Consider the following 20,447-nt stretch of genomic DNA (forward strand, 5'->3'; position numbering starts at 1 on the left):
GCCGCTGTAAAAGCCTGTCACTCCCGAGTCCCATGCTGGAAGATGAAAGGAGACAAGAGGATGGGCTGTAATCAAGTGTGGGGCCCCCACCACACACACACACACACACACACACACACACAGGGACACTGACAGCACCTGGGCTGCCTCCCAATTGTTTCATTGTGGTCTGAAAGCAAGAAAAGCGGAAAAGACCCTGATCCTGACCCTGTTCTCCGTGCTCTCTTCTGTTTTGACATCCCACTTTCCCCGCTGTAGAAACACTACTGTACATACATTACTGTGTGGTTTAAGCTGTTTGACCTGTTCAAGCTAATTCTGAGAGATTTTAGAGGACTAAATATGTAATGATGTTGTAAGTCTCATGCTTACAAGGCATCTTGAGATGATAATACTTAAGGGACTGAGTTGAATCAAGGACTGAATTCAGGGACCAGCCATCTCTGTTATGATAGATATGATACAGCTTGAGTGATTATATATTTATTGTAGAATTGATCAATACAGGTTGATCTGATTATTATTATTAATAGTAGTGGTGATAGTAGTAGTAGTGTCCCATGATGGTTTAAATGCTGTTTCAGAGGTTTTCCCACCCTGCCAAGAATACAATTCTGGGGGAAATATTTAATATCAGCATAAAACACTGGCTATTGGCAGCTTAAATCCAAAAATACGAGTCTCTTTATGCTCTGTGTGTAAGCCGGACTGGTAGCAAGAACGTCTTAAAACCCCGAAAATGTGGGAAAGAAAGCGGCTGCACCTGGAACAGTGTGCGATGAGGCTGAGCTTTTCTACAAATCAAGGTGTCGACATGCCCTGAGGGAAAGCCAGCTGGTTGAAAGCGCGTTGGCAGCGAGTTTGACTTCCACACACTTCGTCCCGACTTGACTCCACCTTGACATAGCACACTGACTTTGACTTTTTTTTTTGTTTTTTTGCCTTGATTTGTGGAAAAAGCTCAGCCTCCACGCACGCTCTCTCGGCTGTAGCGGCGTTCTTTTCCACCTTTTTCACCCAAAATATCAATATTGGCATCGACCTTCAACAAGCCCATATCAGCTGAACCTTAACAATAATATTTTCACTTATTCTGCTGCATTGTTGAATGCAGTAGAATGTGTTGAATATTGTTGGCTATCCTAAGCTTAAGAGAGAGATGGCCTGTATGCACTAGCTAAGGCTTAATCCAGTTCCTGTGTGTGTGTGTGTGTGTGTGTGTGTGTGTGTGTGTACACTGCACAAACACCTCCTCTGGAATCCCTGCATGTGTCGCAGAATTAAATATGCCTTAATGCAATATGTATAAAAGCCCCATCTCGCCATCCATTTATCCATCCGTCCATCCATCAGACATGAGCGAAGCCTGGACATCTGTCTACACACGTGTGTGCCTGTGTGTGTGTGTGCGTGTGTGTGTGTGTGCGCGCACATAAATATTGCATCTGCGGATTATATTAGAACTGGTGGCTGTGAAATAATTCAGCGATGTAATGAAGATGTAGAGGATGAATCTATTCGTCCATATTTCCAGCCATCTCTCCATCACGCTATGCAAATAATTAAGATTGCTCTAGTGTTATGCAACATAGAGAGAAGTTGTGTATGTGTGTGAGAGAGAGAGAGAGAGAGAGAGAACAATAAAATGCACTTAGAACTTGGCTAATGGCTCCAGATGGTGCTTATTATTCAATTAGACATGTCTCCACTGTTTACATTATGCAATAACATGACCACACACACACACACACACTTCAGGACTCATATGCTTTTAAGTTATGTCATCATACCCGTTTTCAATGCTATTTTTGTGTATAGAATCAGGTACTGAGTGTTAAGTTAAAAGTTTAATTAAGTCACTCACTTATACATCAGTGCAACAGAATTCAAACTACAAGAGAGCAGTTCAATGTTTGAGAGCAGGCAAAGATCAAAGACTGAGGCATTGAAATCATTATTGTCTCAAAAAAGATCCTTATTGATTTATCCAAGGCGGATTTCAGACCGTGTCTGCAGGTCTGTTTAAGTCCTATAACAGGGTTCCTGTGGGCCTTGGAAATCCTCGAAAGTTTCTGGATTTGAGAAAAAATAAAATAAGGCCTTCAAAGTGTTTGAAAATGAATGGATGGCCTTGAAATAGAACATCCAAATTCATTTCATTTGGCTTTTTAAACTTGTGTGTCGATGTAAAAATTCAAACAGACAAGGCAAGGCTTTGTTTTCACAGGATTCATCTCTTCAAAGAAAAATCTGACGCAGTTGTTTTTTTGTTTTTTTAGCATCATGTTGGACGACTTGATCCTCTGATCACGGATTCTGCCTTTAATTAAGACCAAAGTTGACGTTAACTCATCAGCTCCACCCCACCACCGCCGCCACCACTGCCGCCAAACACCCATAATTAGCTGGCGGATTAAGGTGCACCTTACAGTTTAGCAGATCACAGCCACGCATTCTAATTAAAGTAATTAGGCCTCCTATCTCTCTCCCTGCTTCGCTAAATTCGTTCCCCGGTAAATGCATAATATTCCGGGGCTCTGGAAATGAGACGGCGCGCTGATTTAGTGTGTCTTTTTTATTTTTTTTGAGAATGAGGGAACTTTGAGGGGGGGGGGGGGGGGGGGGGGGTGATGATGATGCAGCACATTACAGATGTGAGTTAAGGTTTGACTGACAAGGGTTTTTGAAAGCCAATACCAATATTTTTTGGATTGAAGCTGCTAATTGTTGATGTTCAATATCTTTAAATTTTGACCATTTTCATGCCCAAAAACTTTAAGAATCAATCAATTAGAATCAATTCAGGTTCCCATAGACAACCAGTGTAATATTGATCAATTCTACAGTAAATATGTAATCAATTAAACCACATTTTCATATAGTGGACCACACTTACTGGACCAGATCCCTTTTTTAATGAAATATTGGCCTCATATATTGCCAAACCAATATAACCCTTGTGTGAGTGATAGAGGGAAGAAGCGTGAGAGAGAATGGAAAGGGGTGGAGGAGTGGTAGCGGTCAAGAGAGATAGTTAAATAAAAGGAGCAGGTCAAACTGACAGGATGACCCAAAATTTATTACGGTCGTAAGGAGAGAGGAAGCGCTACAACGGACTGAGGTAGACAAGCTTTATACACATAAAGGGGGGGCATTTTCATTGGATAACGACTAGCTTGAGGCACCTAACTTTGTGGCTTATCACATACATCCTTATCAGCCTGTAGACCTACGCTGAAACATATAAAATGGCGAACAAGTTACAAAACAAATCATCTTGTACGGTCCTATAAAGAGGCCAGAGGATCAGTGAATAAAGACTTTACACCCTCTAGAACCTTGCTGCAATGATGGAGACCACTTTTGCTTTACACTTTTACTATGAACGAATTGAGTGTCGGGACTTTAGATAGAGAGAATGGAGTGAGGGAAGAGGAGAGGAAAGTCTTATTAGAACTGCATGGAAGCTGGAGATTAGGGAATTAGGGAAAGAAGTTTTTGGCGGAAACTTTCTTTGTTGTCATCAGAGAAAAGTTCCCAATTTCCTCCCCAAAATGCCGCCCTTTTAAAGCCGTGACAGCGCTCTTTAGTTTGAGCTTCCCAGCTGCAGAACAATACTTCGGTGTACAGCTGTGATCGTGAAGCTAATTGCTCGCTCAACGAGTTTTCCATTTTCCTGATGACAATGTCCCCCTGCAGCCAATATCGTAGCAGTTTGCAGCTGCGGTCAATAGCCACCTATTTGTCTGTCCATCAGTGCACTTCACTGTCACCGTGGCTTTCTTCTCAGTCAGCCCCAGACACTAACTACCCTCCACAAGAGCCTCTTTTCTTAAAGGGTTCTGCCAATGAGATGATACATCAGTTAAATGCTCCAACTCCCAGTAGTCCTCCTCTCCATGCTTAAAGTTATCCTCTAGTATGGTTGCAACCACAGCAATTGATTGGATAGAAGGGTCCTTTGGATAGAAAGGTCCACTGTTTGCTATGGTAATTTGGCTAGTACAGCATAAAATGGCGACTATGGAATTTGAATGGTTAGTTGCTATGGTGACAACGCAAGTCTGGGCATTAAGGCCGTAAAGTCTGTCACACTTGCTTGAGCACTGTGCAGGTGAGTCCGTTGCAGAGTGCTTAATAAACTGTCAAAACTCACCTGAAAGCTAACGTTAGCGATGAGGTTAACGTAGCATATCAGAGATAATGTGCTTCTCTCGCTAGCTCTCCTGGTCAAAATTAGCATATTAGCAAACCTAGCTGGTAAGTATAATCAAACAGGTACCTTTAACTTAATATAGCCCCTTAAATGCTATAAACTAACGTAGCTTAGCCTACCTTTAGTGGAGAAGGAAAGTTAGCATTCGCTATCTTCAAACAGCTAACAGACATCGGCTGAAACAGATTAACTATAAACTAACATTAACACTTCTAACTGTGCACAGATGTCAAAACCTACTTAAAAAGACAGCAGCAGCTTGTAAAAGACCACTAAAGTTTTCCACTGCTTTGGTTCTTGCTGCATGAATAGTGATGGGACAACATATCGAAATTCAATATATCGCAATACAAAAATGTGACAATACGTATCGTGGGGAAAAATGAATCGCTACGAATGATATTAGCTACATGTTATTCTGCTGTAGTAATCACAAATGAGACGCTTGACCATCACAATTTCACAAGTTCTCCATCCAAATTATATTATTTACACTTTGTAATGACATTTTTAAATTGTTGTTTAAATTCTAGCAAACCAGTGCCATTGCTGGAAAGATTTGTGACTCAAAAATAAACATAATTCTGCACAGTCATACTTTGTTTTCATTGAACTTTTATTTATGATATCGTATCGTGGTTGTATTGAATCGTGAACACCATATTCCGTATCGAATCATATTGTGAGATAAGCATATCGTCCCATCCCTAGGAGTTAGTATTTCTTGTCCCCCAAAGCAAGGATATCTCACATTTTCCATGACTTTTGTGATTTGCACGTCCCTGTATGTTGCTGACTGACTGCTGGAAAGTTTGACTGAATTGTATTGTGTAGGCTTGTTTTCTTTGTCACTTTTTATGAATGTTGTTTTGCTCTCGGGTCTCTCTTGAAAAAAGAGATTTCCATCTCAACGAGACCATTTGATTAAATCGATGAACATGAAAAATGAAAACCTCTTCCCCGTATATGAGGTGGCAGTCATTGATTACCTCCTCGCTACGTTGTAGTTAACAGTGCTGACTTCAGCTCCCAGTACATTCATAGTCATTCTGCGACTTCCTCACACCCATTTTATGAGTCCACAGCCATTGTGCTCAGCCATATTGTGAGACAAAGCTCTGCGGTCTATTGCTGGGTGGAAAATGACCACTGGCTAGCATTAAGGTAGCGAAATGGCGGTCATTACACATCGTCATTATCATCAAAGTCTCATTAGCTGACAGAGGGACTTGAGTAGAGAGATGAGTGAGGTGTGTAGGGTGAGAAAGTGTGTGTGTGTGTGTGTGTGTCTTCAGGCCTATGAGGGGAAAAAAAGAGAGAAAGGGAGATTGCCAGGAGTCACATCCATTGAATTTGTCCAACCTGGGGTCTAGGCTTGGGCGATATCCAAAATGTAATATCGCGATACTGTCCCGCCAAAATATCGCGATATTCAATATTGCGGGAAATATCGCGATATTCAGGACCTGTCCACCTTGGTCCTGATCCAGACTTCAAAATCTGGCACCTACAGTACTATCATTACTACATCTTAGGGTGCAATCTTACCTACAGTTTGTTTTCTCGGGTCTGAACCATATTGGAAAAGATGCATTTTTGTATTTGGTTTGTTTAAGTTCACACTGCCCAATTACAAGTGACCCCCTGTGAACAAAAGTGACATGGACTCAGAAGTAGCTTGTTTATTGGACAGAGTTTTGGTAACCTGTCATCCTGCCAGGTTAGAGATTTTGGCATGTAGGGAGTCAAAACAAATCTCCAGTCCCTGTGGCTTTAACTAAGTATGATGGACTCGTCTGCACTCGTTGCTGTAATTGACCTTATCTGGTGTTCATACAAGTTGAGATCACATGAAAAAATAGCTGAATATGAGCATCAGGGTGATGTTAGAAATGGGCGAATGGGCTAAAGAGTATTTGTAAGCAATTTAAAGTGACAAAATTTGAGACTTGAGAGTTGGGGAAGTGAAAACAGATGAAACAGCATATTTTGCTTTGATCACCATTGTCTCTTTTCTTTTGCCTGATGAAAACCATATCTCCTGTTGCACTACCTCACACTGGCTGCTATCGTAAAATATTTGGGAGAGAGATATTTTCTTGGTTAGATGATTTGATCAGATGAAACTTGATATAGCCTTGTGGGGGACAATGGGTCATTACAGCAGCAGACAATAGGTTAAGAATTAAATGGATAGAATATTCTGGATAAAGATACTGTTACTATTAGAGTATATTTACAGATGTGAGTAAAACACAGAAATGTGTTCATGAATATGTACCGAATCTGTACAGGTCATGAATGCATGAATGCCCGGTATCATTACCCAAAAAGCACTTGAGTATGAGGGCAGAGACAAAAGGTACTGGGACACTTGTGATTGGGTCCTTTGGCTATATAGGTACTCCTGAAATTTGCATTTTTGAACAAAGATGAACGAGGAAAAAAACAGGACACTGTCAGCTATTGGTGAGGCATGACATGAAATGCCGGAACTGTAATCGTTACTGATCCTGGCTGGAAGACGTCTAGGGATGATGGATCACTGTCTTGCTACATTGGCTCTATGGATACCGTCATGCATCAATGTCTCGCGTCACGGATCACAATCTTGCTTCACTATCTTGCTACTCTGGCTCTACGGCTACTGCCATAGATCACCATCTTGCTACGCTGCGGCACCATTGATTACGCATCAAAGCCGCGCACTGCTGTGCAGATTTGCGCTTGTTTCATGTTTTAAAAAAAACAACAGAAAAATGGCAGTTGCTGAGACCAATTCCCTGCAGTTTCAGCTCAACACTGTCCACTCCAGATTACCCCAACACATCTGTGAAGGCTGAGCATGAGCCTTAAATAAACAGAGTAGGCATTTTGATTCCCAGATCTGCATTATTCAAATGGTGTTTAGTTTTAACATGCTCACTGCCATAAAGTATTTGATGACTTATTCATAGAAATTAGCATTGGATTAGTGTGTTTTGACATAAGTTAGAGCCGTGGTTTTTAATCTTTTTTAATCACACCTACATATAGCTGTAGTCATAATTATGTAGAATATAACACATATTATGATTATATTGTATTTAGAGATATTTCACACACAAATACACACACACACACACACACCTCTATGAGGGGTCAATAAGCAGGTTTGGCCAAATCAAGTCTTGTTGATGTGAATTCAGAAATAATTATAAATCATAAAAGTGGTCATAAAATACCACTGATACGTACAACTAAAAAATGCATCTTATGAAGAAAGTGATGCAACAACCATATTTGCTAACTTAAGTCGTTTTTACAAGCGAAAAAGTACATGAGAGTGCATCTCTGGAGCCGGTTGTTAAGTGAGAATAACAGGCTTTACCCGAATCAAATGTTAAACTCAGGAAATAAGTAGAGGGGTAAACTTGGTAGGGTTCAAGCAGAAGTGAGAAATGGAAGTTCTTTTAAGAAGGCAGTTTTTTCTTCCTGCTTTTATTTCAGCTTTATTAGATAGGGAACAGAAATATTTGACAGCACAGTCACAGTTCAATCACCAGCTAACAGTGACTCAGCTGTAAAAAAAAAAAAAAGGAAAGCCTCAGTGAGTTTCTCAGAGTTTTTCACAGTTGACAGTTGAAATTTGTGGCATTTCACTGTTGCCTTATCGATCGGCCCGGTGTCACCGTCATTTATGCAAACGCCTCCGAGGACGCGAACCGATCGACCCGAGGAGACGGGGAAGGATCATCGCTAGCAGGCACGCTGTCTCTCACACACACACACACACACACACACACCTTAGAAGGATGCACACATACAGCGCACCATTGGATACATTAGTTTGGTCAGTACTAATGTTCTTGGATTGAAGCTATTGCCATTGTTTTAGGCTGATAATCAGTAAATTTGTCATTTTCATGCCAAAAAAAACTAAATATTCTGTGTTTCCCCCAAAATTGTATTCTTGTCAGGGTGGAAAAGCCTCTGAAACAGCATTTAGACCATCATGGGACACTAAAACTTTCCATTGAACCACCATTTCATTGCTGTGTGATTGAAATGATTACAGGTTGGTAACATTTATTGCTTTAAAGGGCTTGTCATTATGCGTCACTATTCACATTGCGTCCAGTTTACATCATAGTCAAAGAAGAATAAGGAGGTGACGATTTTACTCCTAAAACCTGCAGTGAAATTAGCTTAGCTTTCAATGGAGACTTTTAGTGTCCCATGATGGTCTAAATGCTGTTTTAGAGTCTTTTCCCCCCTGACAAGACTACAATTCTGGGAGAAACACAGTATAACTTTATGTGATTTGAATTTTCTTGACATGAAAATGGTCAACTTTAAAGATCTGGAATATTGGATCAAAATGTTGGCTATTGGGGGGCTTCAATCTAAAAATATCAACTACAGTATCATCAGTATTCGAGCCTTTGTCTCTCAGGAAGCCACTGTCATTACCCTACTGTTTAGCCATGACACACGCATGCATGCACACACACTCACACATACACTGTCTTAGCCTCCTCATTGCTCTCTGTGACCACTTGTCAGGCCAATTATGTTGATACGTTTGGACATGGGTGCATTAGTTCCTGAGGATCAGTCAGTCAGTGCTAGTGTTTGTGCTTGCTTGAATACGCACACGTGTGGGTGTACGTACATTCGCGATTTTTTGTGTGTATGAATCAGCTGCGCGCCCACAGCATTATGATTAGCGTGTTTCATTTACAGAAGTGAGCTGATGACTCTTGGGATCCGACGGGGATTTCAGCTCCTCTGACTGCTATGCCTGCTTCATTCACTTCTAAGGCTGACAAGAGAGAAGGGAGATTGAGACTGAACCGTACAAGGCAACGGACTGAATAATTTAGACCAGCGAAGGCAGGGGCGCTTTATGTTGTAGCGAATTCAAATCTTCTCCATTTTATTTGACTCCCCTTGTCATTGCAGGATCACACACTTACATACACCATGGTGTAAACAGGGAAATACCTCAGCAGAATTCACCATGTTCTTGCCTGTGATCTTGGACCTTTCAGTCATGATTTGTGAACATGAAAAAGCCTCTCGCTAGGCTAGAAACTCCAAATAAGAGACTCATTAAAGAGATAAATCTTGGAGTTGCACTGCTGAAGTGAATGGGACACTGGAAAGCAAATGCAAACAATGACAGACTCAACTGGTGTTTGGAAAAAATACAAATATTCACCAAAATTGTCCTTTGATATAGTGGATAGATGAGCGGAACTGGAGAAGGTCCAAATGAAAGGCAACAGCAACCTGGTTAACCTATCGATAACGTTAGCTAACACTAACCATCGGCAACTTATTGTTGTTACTGTTATATTAATCACCAGATCTAATTCTTATTAACAGACAGCATTTACAGTCTTGAACTTTAGTATTGATAATATGCTAACATTATGCTTCATGTCCTTAGTGGCGCTTCTTTGAGAGTCAAATTGTTGTGTGATAGCTGTCTCTTCTAGCTAACATTAGCTGGTTAAAACAAACTGTTAAAAGTAGTTCTAGGCTACAACTTGCACAATTCAACCTTGTTGGTTAGGAGATAACATATCATAAAAATAGCACATGAAATTATGTTTTATTCAGGCAACCAACACCTGCTTTACCACCCTGACTTGTTTTTCCCTCATTTCCCATCTTAGCACTTAGTGTAGTGGGTGTTAAAAGTTAAAACCATGTCAACTCCAGCAAAAAGCTGGTGCACCTCAAATAGCAACAGCTAGAACCATGATAAGCACTTCACCCAACATCTGCTGAGCACTGCTAACAAGAAGAAGAAGGTAGTTAGTGGACACAGGCCCTTCGGCTGTATTTTGTCATGAGAGAGGAAGTGCACACATCCATGCTTCTGAAGCCAGTGTCTGGTATAAAAGAATCAGTTGGAAAAGACAGTCACATGGAGGAATAATCTCACATGGGTTCATTTTGTAACATTTTAACCAGAACACTGCTTAGACAAAACATTAATGATCCCTTTGGGTTAATTGGGCCATTGCAGCAACAAAATAGCGATAGGATACAGCAAAAAAAAAAGAAGAAAGAATATAAATAAGAATATAGCAAATGGTGGTATGTAAGCATGAAAAAAAAAAGAATTATAGCATTATGACTGCAAAACAACAGCTGGATGGATGGAAGGATGAAAATAGGTGATATGAAAATATACCCAAGTATGAAATAAGTAAAAATAATACGAATATCAAGATATATGCAATATATACAAATGACAAAGAATATGAAGAAAACAAACGTGAATTCGCCACTTACTTTTAGGGCTGGGTACCGAAGGTTGGTACTTTTTTAGCACCGTCCGAATCAGCACCGAAACATGTTGAGATAAATACTAGGAGGTAAACTAATGTATTTATGTTCTGGTTCAGCCAATCTCTGGCTGCGACAAATCTTCACAGAGGTGCGCATTCACGCACAACACAAAATTACGCAGCACTGAAATGACTTGATGCAGGTGACTGACGATTTTAGCAATCTAGCTAACGCTAGCTAAAACAGAGGTGGCATTGATTTAAGTAGACATGGCTCATTTTTATATCTTCGACTGCTTATAGCGTTACTTTGACTTACTGGGATGGTGTGTGCAATGTATTCATGATGATGTAAAAACAATAAAGTATGAAAATAAGCCAATTTCACTCAGTGTGAACATATCTCACGCATCCAAGCTAAATTTCAAAATAAAAGCCCCCCTGTACGCTCCGCTTTCTTGCAGCTACTAACGATTGCCCCACTTTCCAAACTAGTCTCTACAATAAAGTTGATAGCCTCGAGAAAAGTACTCACATCAACAGGTCAATAAAACAAAGGGATTGAGCCTACTGAGTACAGCGGCTCTTGATTATAATGTGTCTTAGTTTCTCTCATTGCGTAAAGCTCTGTGGCTGTCAGCAAAACAGATTGAGTGTGTAGGGAATAAACAAATAGGAATTTGAAAAACACCAAACACTTGTCAAACTAAATCCTTTCATCTCCCAGCAAGGCATGGCAAGGCATGACAAGTGGATGTCATTGTTTCAGAGAAGGCTTTTTGCCCTGCTTTCTCTCTTCTTTTCTGCGCTCCCGTTCCAGTTCTGTTGACGGACTGTTGTCCAAAGTAAACAAAGGCTCCTCAGCCGCCGTGCCACAGTTCAGTGTGCTGAATTATTGACTCGGTTTTTCAAAGAGGAAACGCATAGCTTTGTTTCTCACAGCAGGGAGAGAGAGGGAGAGAAAGATTGGGAAGACTGTCTAATGGTGTTTCATGTGGAAATGTAAAACCCATTTCTGTCCTCTCTCTCTCTCTCTCTCTCCCTGTGAGCCGGGGATCACTGTGCTGTCAGATTATGGCTCTCTGGCTGGCTGCTCGTATTTTTGGGTCGGATTTAAAGGTCAATCTCATGCACAACAGTTTGCTTTGGCTATTTTTATCCCCAGCAATGCTATGCTTCAACCAATTTCTAATTTCTATGCTTACTGATGCTTCTGAACTAATACCAGGAACAAGACATGCACCATTACAGATTCTGCAGTATATGCTTACTGTATGTGTCCGTTTAACATGACTCGTTTACCTTTCTTCCTTACTCATTCATATGCCATAGCATTATAAACAATATGATACTTCAGTATGATCAAATATGATCCCCCTCTGCCTCTGCACTTAAGCTACTTAATTTCTATGAGTGCAAATAAGTGTAATAAATGATTTGTGTAAACTGTGACCAGGGGTTAGACCAATGTATTGGTTTGCCATGTATTGAGCCAATGTTGGCTTCTTATTAAAAATCCAATAGTGGCCAGTCAATATCAGCCACCCTGACCACAGCTACATTAAAACAGTCTGTAAAGCCTGCAATTTTATTTTCTTTGCACAGTTTATTCGTTATTATTCGTGCTTGCCCACCTAAAATAATTTCTTTAGTCTGGGTTGTAATGGAGAGTTTTAGTGTGAAAAATGTTGCCATAAAAGTGGTCAAATTTAATGATATTGAACATTGGCTAGCGGCAGCTTCATTCCAAAGATCACCTTTCCTTACATCTTGCATCCATAATGCTCCGTCACCCCACCGCTACCTCAATAATAAGTTCTTAAAAGGCAGTGTGCTGTCTCATTTCTAGTTTCCAGTTAGTTTTGGCACAACATATTGGCTATCCGCAGCTTCAATCCCCAAAATGATGGTATGGGCCTTCAAGAACCCATTTTGGTTTAACTCTAGCTGTGTCGGATGCTGATTGGAGTAATATCCTTAATCATTAAGACTTCCAACACCTAACCCTTTTCTTCCCCCTCTGTCTCAGGTTATCTATGCGCTGAACACGAAAAACGATGAACACGAAGCGGCCATCGCCACTCTGAAGGAGGCCCACGAAGAGGAGGTGCAGCAGATCCTCTCTGAGACCAGGGAGAAGATCTTACAGGTTCTCACTCTTTTTCTTCATTATTTTACAGTTTCTTCATCAACTAAACACTGACACAAATCCATATGGGCAGGAAGAACAGCTGACTTTATCTGGGTAGATGGATTCCCACTAAGTAGTGTAATGAAATCCTCTTCTTGTATCCAAATTAATTTAGATGAAGTCACATGACAGAAGAATGTATCCATTAGTTTGGACTGCTGCTATACAGTGATGTGCATTTTAGAATAGATTCCATTGTTGTATCAGCACTACTTCTATGTATGTATGTAATATGCTATAAGCTGTTTGCTGATTCATTGATTGAATTGATTGATTTATTTTATTCAATTCAATTCCATGTAAAGGAAGAGAACAGCATGTAAAACACAGAATATCATGATAGCCCAGTGCATTAAAAACAGAGCGTTTCGCTAACGTTACTGTATTCTCTATAGAAGAGATGAAGGCAGCTGATCAACTGGAGAGCCAGAGAGCTGAGATCACATTCAAATGAACTGATCATTAATTAATAAACTGATCATGAATTAATTAGCTCTATATGCCATCACCACTAATGCGTTTTGGGATCTCTATACTTGTTTCCCAGGCTAATGTGAGTAAAAGGAATGTAAAGAACCTTGGACAATTACACATATAAATATCTGTTAAACAACATGTGTTCCAAATGAATTGAATTGACCCTTTAAATCTGACTTTATTCACTGTCATTTGGATATAGCAACCAGCAAAATCAAGGTAAAAAACAAAAGCCTATCCAGTTCGGACAATGCATCAAGAGTCGTTATTGGTTTCTTCATAAAAAGCATAAATGTTGCCGTTTCTTTATACTTATTTCATACTCAGTATATCTGCCCATAATATGCTAATAAAACGCGCTAGTTCCCATTTAAGAGTGCGATCATTACGATGTATCATTACTCAGAGGATTTGTCAATACTCATTACTCACCAACCAAAGCTTATGCCTAACAGAGCCATGCACACATTTGTTCCAGTACAAGAGTAAGATCAGTGATGAGATGGACCTGAAGAGGCGGATCCAGTCGCTGGAGGAGTCCATGGAGCTCCACGAGAGGATGAAGAGGCAGGCCCTGGCCGAGTTCGAGAGCTACCGCCAGAGGGTGGAGGACATGCAGCTCTGCACCGAGGCACAGGTAGAGGGGGAGGAGGGATGGATGGATGGATGGATGGATGGATGGATGGATGGACGGATGAGATTGAGAGCTATTTTTAGACAGCAGAGGCACAGGGGGATGGATGGATGGATGTCAGAGGAAAGAAAGAACATGCAATCACACTGAGGTTAAGGTAAAGGTGTGTGTGTGTGTGTGTGTGTTCTAGTGTTTTCAAGAGAATGCTATACACAGATGAAGTGCATACTGACCTTGATATAATAAAGAAAATACTCAATGGCAGCGGTTGTCAAGAGTCTGCAGGTTTTCATTCAAGCCAATAGTCCAATCCAACACTATTGGATTACTATTGGATATTCAATAATATTGAATATCGCGATATTCAGTATTATCGAATTATATTATTGCTAATATGACACAATCAGTGAAGAGCAGTCTAGCATCTTTCCTGATAAAGTTGACTTGCATATTTTCTTACAAAAGAACTGTTGAATGAACTGAGCAATTTGGGGCAAGGAAAACTAAAGTTTTAAAAAGAGTATGTTGTAGATTACGATTCATATTTTTGTATTCATTCAAATATGGGATTGGTAGCAGAATTTCATTCATTTCAGTATAGATAGATTTTTACTACAGACTTAGTGTTTTGGGGTGCTTTAAAGATAATATATAAAAGTAAGGAATTGTTAAAGGGAATCGTTAAGGAATCGACATTGATCAAATCTTATCAATTCCCAACCCTAAGTGAGTAAAGGAGAATCTGTGTTGCAGCAGTTGAATTAAGCTGACCATAGTTGATCTAGTTTAGATAGCCTATAACTTTACCCATTCTAAGAATTCACCCTAATTTAAATGTTGCACACCCCATTAAAACAGCAACATCAATGCTGAATACTTGAGTGGTTTTCTTAGGAGTTCTACAGAAAAAAAAAGTATCTTATCAACTCAAGATAAGGAAATGCTACATAAACTTTGAATGTTTCTTTTAGTACATTTGGCCATTGACTTGCAGAGTGCTTAATGGTCAGATTGTTGCTTTTTGTTTTGGTTGTTTGCTGGTTTTTACTGCTAATTCAGAGCTGGCTGTTTGGCAGCCAGGAGGCCACACTGTGCCCCGCCAGTACATCACCGCCTGAGCGGGAGCCCTTAAACAAGTGTGCCCACTGTGTGAGCCGCCTGGAGTCCTACAAATCAGTCCTCCAATCAGCTCAGTCCTCCATCCCTCCTTCCCTCTCCTCTGCAGCACACGCAGCGTGTGGTATCCATGTCGAGGGAGGTGGAGGAGATGCGGAGGTCCTTTGAGGAGAAGCTGCGCACGTTCAGCCAGGCGCAGGCCCAGTTTGAGCAGGAGAAGAGGGCCGCCCTGGAGGAGCTGAAGGCCCAGCACAGACAGGAGGTCCAGGAGCTTCTCCGCAGCCACCAGAGCCAGAATGCAAACTACAGCAAAGACCAGGAGAAACTGGGACAGCTCCACAAAGCTGAGGTAAGCAACTACAGAAAAGAGAAAAGACCAGAGAAAATGGGACAGCTAGGGACAGAGATTACTAACTTATCTGACTACAAGTTACAAGACTATAGATTAACCACCTACATCAAAAATTAGGGTGAACTGACCCATATGCCAGACAGTTGCATTATATCATTATATACAGTATGACTACCTCATGGTTATTGGTCTTACATGGTGTCACTGCACTATATATTATGTCCTGTCATTGTACAATGGTTGTCAGTATGTACTTTAAGATTCTTGAAGTTGTTTTTGTCTCTCTACACCAATGTCTCCAGGATAAACTTCTGTATCTGCATTGTACTTGACAAGTGAAGTGGTTCTAATTCTGACAGTTCGATGTGAGCTCTCCTCCATGTGTTGTGCTGATGTGTTGTAGGTGGATTCTCTGACGGAACGGGTGGAGGAGCTTAAACAGGACAAGAAGAGGCTGGTGGAGGAGTATGAGGCCAAACTCAGCAAGGTAGTTGACAATTGTAGTAGTTGACAATTAGCTCTGTAGCCAAGTTTGACTGGCTATGTTAACATTACCTAAATAAAAGACATTTGACTTCCAAGTAAATCATTTCCCTCCCATATTTGGACGTTTTGGAGGGCGAAATTGCTATATATTGTGCCAGTTGCAGGCCCACCTCAGTTTTCTCCAAAAAGGCAAGAAGGCAAAACTTTAAAATGACTTCAATGCTCATCGACCCCAACAATGGATGCATGTCTGTTCCTCTAGTCTTTCAAATAAAAGTAGTAGAGAACTGAGAAGCTTTGAATGGCTGTAATCAACTTCTTGTCCATTTTGCACCTGCCAGGTAGAACTATTTGTCATGAAACAAAATCACATTGGTAGGGAAATGCAGATCTGTGGAATCTGATCTGGCTGTTGATTGCCAGTGACAGTTCAGCCCAAAGGCCAACTTTTTCTCAGCTGACAAGCTTGTTGACTGTCCACACATCGTCTGAGTTTCCCTGGTCACTCAGCTCTATTGGAAATGAATGGACTTGCAGTCACTTGTTGATCGTATAATTATTCAAAACAATGACATACCCTATCACAAACTTTCCCTGGATTGGCTATGAAGGTATTGGTGGAGGAAATGAATGAGTAACACTCCCCCTTACTTCACCAACTACCATCAAGGTTTCTTGAGACACTTAACTCCCAACTGCTCCAATGAAGTCGCTCAGTGGCCAAGAGTAGAAGACGAAGAAGTGATTGTACTGGGCAACTCCAAGGCATAAAGATAAAATACTGATCTTGCTAAATGAAATGTCTGGAAAAATGCTGCCAAAACAAAGCCTTCATATATATATACACACAACTGAAAAGTCACCAAATCCATCATTATTTGAATAGACTGAACACAGGAATAAAGCAACACTGCAGGGTGGTGCTGGGAAAGGGCCAAGTGTGCTCAGCCAACCTTCCTTGGATAAGTAATGGTTAAAAAAAACAGAAAATTCGGTGTGTCGGCACTTTCACGTTGATCTTGTTGAGAGTGAAGGCTGTGTTCTGCCACTTCCTAACTTATCAGTACAGCATTGTGAGCAAGCAAACAGCAGAATGGCACAATAAAGTAAATCACAGCCATTAGTTTCAGTGAACAGTGAACGCTGTGAGCCAAGTCGTTCTGGGCTCAGAATTTCGTCGTGTTGACTGTGTTTCTGTGACATTTTGCAGGTGAACCTAATAGTTTCACACCGCCTCGTATCTCTCCCCAGGCTCAGGCCTTCTACGAGCGCGAGCTGGAGGCCATGAAGCGAACCCAGCAACTGACCGCCGACAACCTGCTGGCGTGGAAACGCACCGAGGCCGAGCTGCGGCGGGAGTTCCAGACCCAGGAGGCGGCGCTCCAGAAGACCCTCGGCAAGCTGAGGGCGGAGCTGGCCAGGGTGACGGACGAGGCCCGGGAAAACCGCGAGAAGTCCCACAAGCTCCAGGCCTCGCTCACCGCAGCCGAAAGCAACATTAAGGTAAAAAGAGACTGAAGTCTGTATGGGGTGTTGGGGAAAGAGTGCCAAAATATCCTGCTCTAGTAGAAATACTGTTACTTTGCTGAAATTTTATGCAAGTGGAAGTATAATATATTGGTGTTAAAATCTACGAGAGTAAAAGGTAGTTCATTTAAAATGTACTCAGAGTAAAAGTTAAAGAATTCAGACTAGTTTTTTTTTACTGAAAAAAACAACAACAACAAAATAGTGTAAACTAAGTAAAGCATGAATCAACGATTAATTCAACACAATTATATTTGCCCAGTTTCTGATGTAATGCTTACGGACAGCCTACAAAATTCCGTATTCTGACGCGATCTAATAGGTAGCAAAGTATAATACTTCACTCAAGACACTTTACATTAAGTGTTCATTACCTAATATTAACATTTACATTTGCATTTACTAACATGAATTAAACATGAATAACAACATTAACTAAGATTAGTTAATGTTAAATGCACATAAACAACTGCATTAATTAATGTTGTAATACATGTTTGTTAATGTTAACGTATGTGTTTACTAACATGAATTAAGCATGGGTTATTGTTATTTGCATTTACTAACATGAATTAACCATGAATAACAACATTGTTAAAACAAAAATGAGTTGCACAATAAACATTTGCAATAAATTATGTTGTTATACATGTTTGTTAATGCCAATGTATTGTCTAAATTGAAACTCTAACTCTTCATGTATTACTTAAAAATTACTTAAACTCTTCATGTATTACTTAAACATATCCTGACATTAAATTCATGTTAGTAAACACATTAGTTAACAAACATGTTAAACATTTATAACAACATTAATTAATGCAGTTGTTGTTGTGCATTTAACATTAACTAATCTTTGTTAATGTTGTTATTCATGTTTAATTCATGTTAGTAAATGCATTAGTTAACATTAGTTAACACTTAATGTAACAAGTAGTGTTACAAAACATACTTAAAGGATAGTTTGAGTTATCAACCTGGGCCTTATTTTCCTAGTTTTTGCCATCATGACAATTGATTGTGTCCAAATTTCATCACGTACTTCATATAGAGCTGTACATACCCAGGTCGAAAATTGAATTATTCTTTAAGTAAAAATCTAAATCAGTTGCATTTCAACCAGTTGTCCATCGCCTTTTTTCTTGTACATCTAGCTTGACATGAGTTTTCCCTGGAGTGATGGGTGCACAATCTGTCCATCACAGACAAAGAAAACCGTTTCTACCAGCAGTTTTCGTTGTGTATAAAAAGTCAGTCATGCATTGGTCAGAAATGTATGCGGAGGCATTCTACCTTGTCGCACATCACCTGTATATTGAATGCAAATGGTGGCATCCTATGCCATATCCAGTCTGACACATCATTCTCTTACTAACGTAGGCATTTTTATGTGGAGAAAAATGATCAAAACTGTTTGTGTTCATTCCCCAAGTCGATTTTATTAGAATTCTAAAAACAGCCTGAATATTTCAGAAAACTCGTGGAGGGATGAGTAATTTGTTTTCTAAAGCCTTCTGAAGACACTCATATCTCTGCCAGTCAAGATGAGGTTGACATATGCAGTCGGGGAATTGGGAGAGTGGGTCTGTTTTTGCGTCACGACGATATGCTCTGAAGGTTTGTTTGAAAATTGTCATTGACGGCAAAGAAGACAGGAAGACGTCCCGCACCCTCCCGGCTTCGCTCAGTGCTGCGGAGAATATGATAAAGGTCAGCGGTGGTTGGTGTGCCTAGAGTTAATAATGTGATTAGTCATCAGCGCAATCAACTATAGCCCAGATAACGAACATGAAACCCATTACACTAGGTAGCTCTCCTACATTCACTCAATAGAAGTTTTATCTTCCCTTAGAGAAGAGGGGAGGAAAAGAAAAGAGACAAGCCACTAGAAAGATACCAGACGAGTGAGACGACTTGACCCAAAGGCTGTTATAGTCTTTCAAATGTAGCTGATATATTGTATTGACGCTGAGGTATCACAGTAATCTCTCATTTACAGCCTTGGCCGACTGATGTATCTCTTAATCCTTCAAGGCCTAGTGAGAGTTAATTGTCATTACGTGGATTTGAATTTAACCTTGAAGAGCTTACAGCTCAGGTTTTAATCCTTAGTTTGATCTAAGTTTCATTTGAAGGGCTTCATTTTAAAGTGTCAGAATTCCACAGCTCATCATTCCTTTTGCCTATAATTGGTAATTATTGCTTTTTCCAGAAGGTAATAGTTTGGTTTAGTACATTTTCATTTTCCGCGGAGCGCGCCTTGACATTTTCAGACTCCTTTCATTAAAATTTGGAAGTAGGCTTTTCACGCCGGAAAATTAAAATGTTGCACCAAAGCGAAACATTGCCTAATCTCAGGAGACATAATTACCAAAATGCTTCATGGGTTGAAATAGTGGTATCAAGCATCGACCTAGCACCAGTCTAAAGTACTTGTGATTGGTGTCAGTGAGGGCTACAGCTTCTAGCTTTTATGTTCTCTCTGCTTATCACCCTACTTTAGTTTATGTTTCAGTAGCCAGATTTCAGAAAAATGGCTGACTGTTCACAAACCCTTGCTTAGGTACAACAAAGTATACCTAAGTAAAATATCCCTTTGTTATACTAAGAAACTTTGAAGCTGCTGAAATCTCCTAAGTTTCATTGGTGGGTAAAGCATATCTGGGTTCATTGGTAGAAGCTTTCCGCAAGATCAAAAAAATAGAAAAAACAATAGAAGACCGCTCTTAACAGAAGCAAATCTTAAATGGTTGCACCACTGGGACCAGGATGAATCAAGTCAAGCACTGTTTTCAATGGCTTTCATATTTGAATGGCAATGCAGTTCAGCCAGGTCCAATAAGAATGATTGACAGTCGCTGTGACGGCAGGGTTCCCTGGAGCATGCTCTGTGTGTGTGTGTGTGTGTGTGTGTGTGTGTGTGTGTGTGTGTGTGTGTCTTTGTCTATACAGTATTTGTCTATGTGTTGACGTATGAAGCAGTGATGATCTGTATCTCAGCAGCAATGCAATTCTTCATCTAGCCTAGCTAAAATGAGAGAGATACAGTTAATTACACTATGTTGTACCCCTCTACCCCAACTCCAGACACACACACACACACACACACACACACACACACACACACACACACACTTTATGGATCTCTTATCTAAACCTAGCAG

The 20,447-nt window shown here is 40.4% G+C and overlaps 1 protein-coding gene across 4 annotated transcripts in view; it reads left to right on the forward strand.

Annotated features, from left to right (window-relative positions):
• Window positions 1-13,712: 13,712 nt before the first annotated feature.
• fam184ab (family with sequence similarity 184 member Ab) overlaps window positions 13,713-20,447 on the forward strand; it is a 103,941-nt gene continuing 97,206 nt past the window's right edge. For 2 of the 4 annotated variants that reach the window (XM_078289718.1, XM_078289719.1), the window contains exons 1-4: window positions 13,713-13,805; window positions 15,028-15,267; window positions 15,674-15,757; window positions 17,008-17,259. In XM_078289718.1, the coding sequence (XP_078145844.1) occupies window positions 13,728-13,805; window positions 15,028-15,267; window positions 15,674-15,757; window positions 17,008-17,259 (654 nt within the window). In that variant the 5' untranslated portion in view covers window positions 13,713-13,727. The remainder of the gene's footprint in view (window positions 13,806-15,027; window positions 15,268-15,673; window positions 15,758-17,007; window positions 17,260-20,447) is intronic. The other 2 variants (XM_071898724.1, XM_071898725.1) reach the window with 1 other exon arrangement.

Source organism: Centroberyx gerrardi, chromosome 18 (genome assembly GCF_048128805.1).
Source record: "Centroberyx gerrardi isolate f3 chromosome 18, fCenGer3.hap1.cur.20231027, whole genome shotgun sequence".
In the NCBI taxonomy this organism is placed as follows: Eukaryota; Metazoa; Chordata; class Actinopteri; order Beryciformes; family Berycidae; genus Centroberyx; species Centroberyx gerrardi.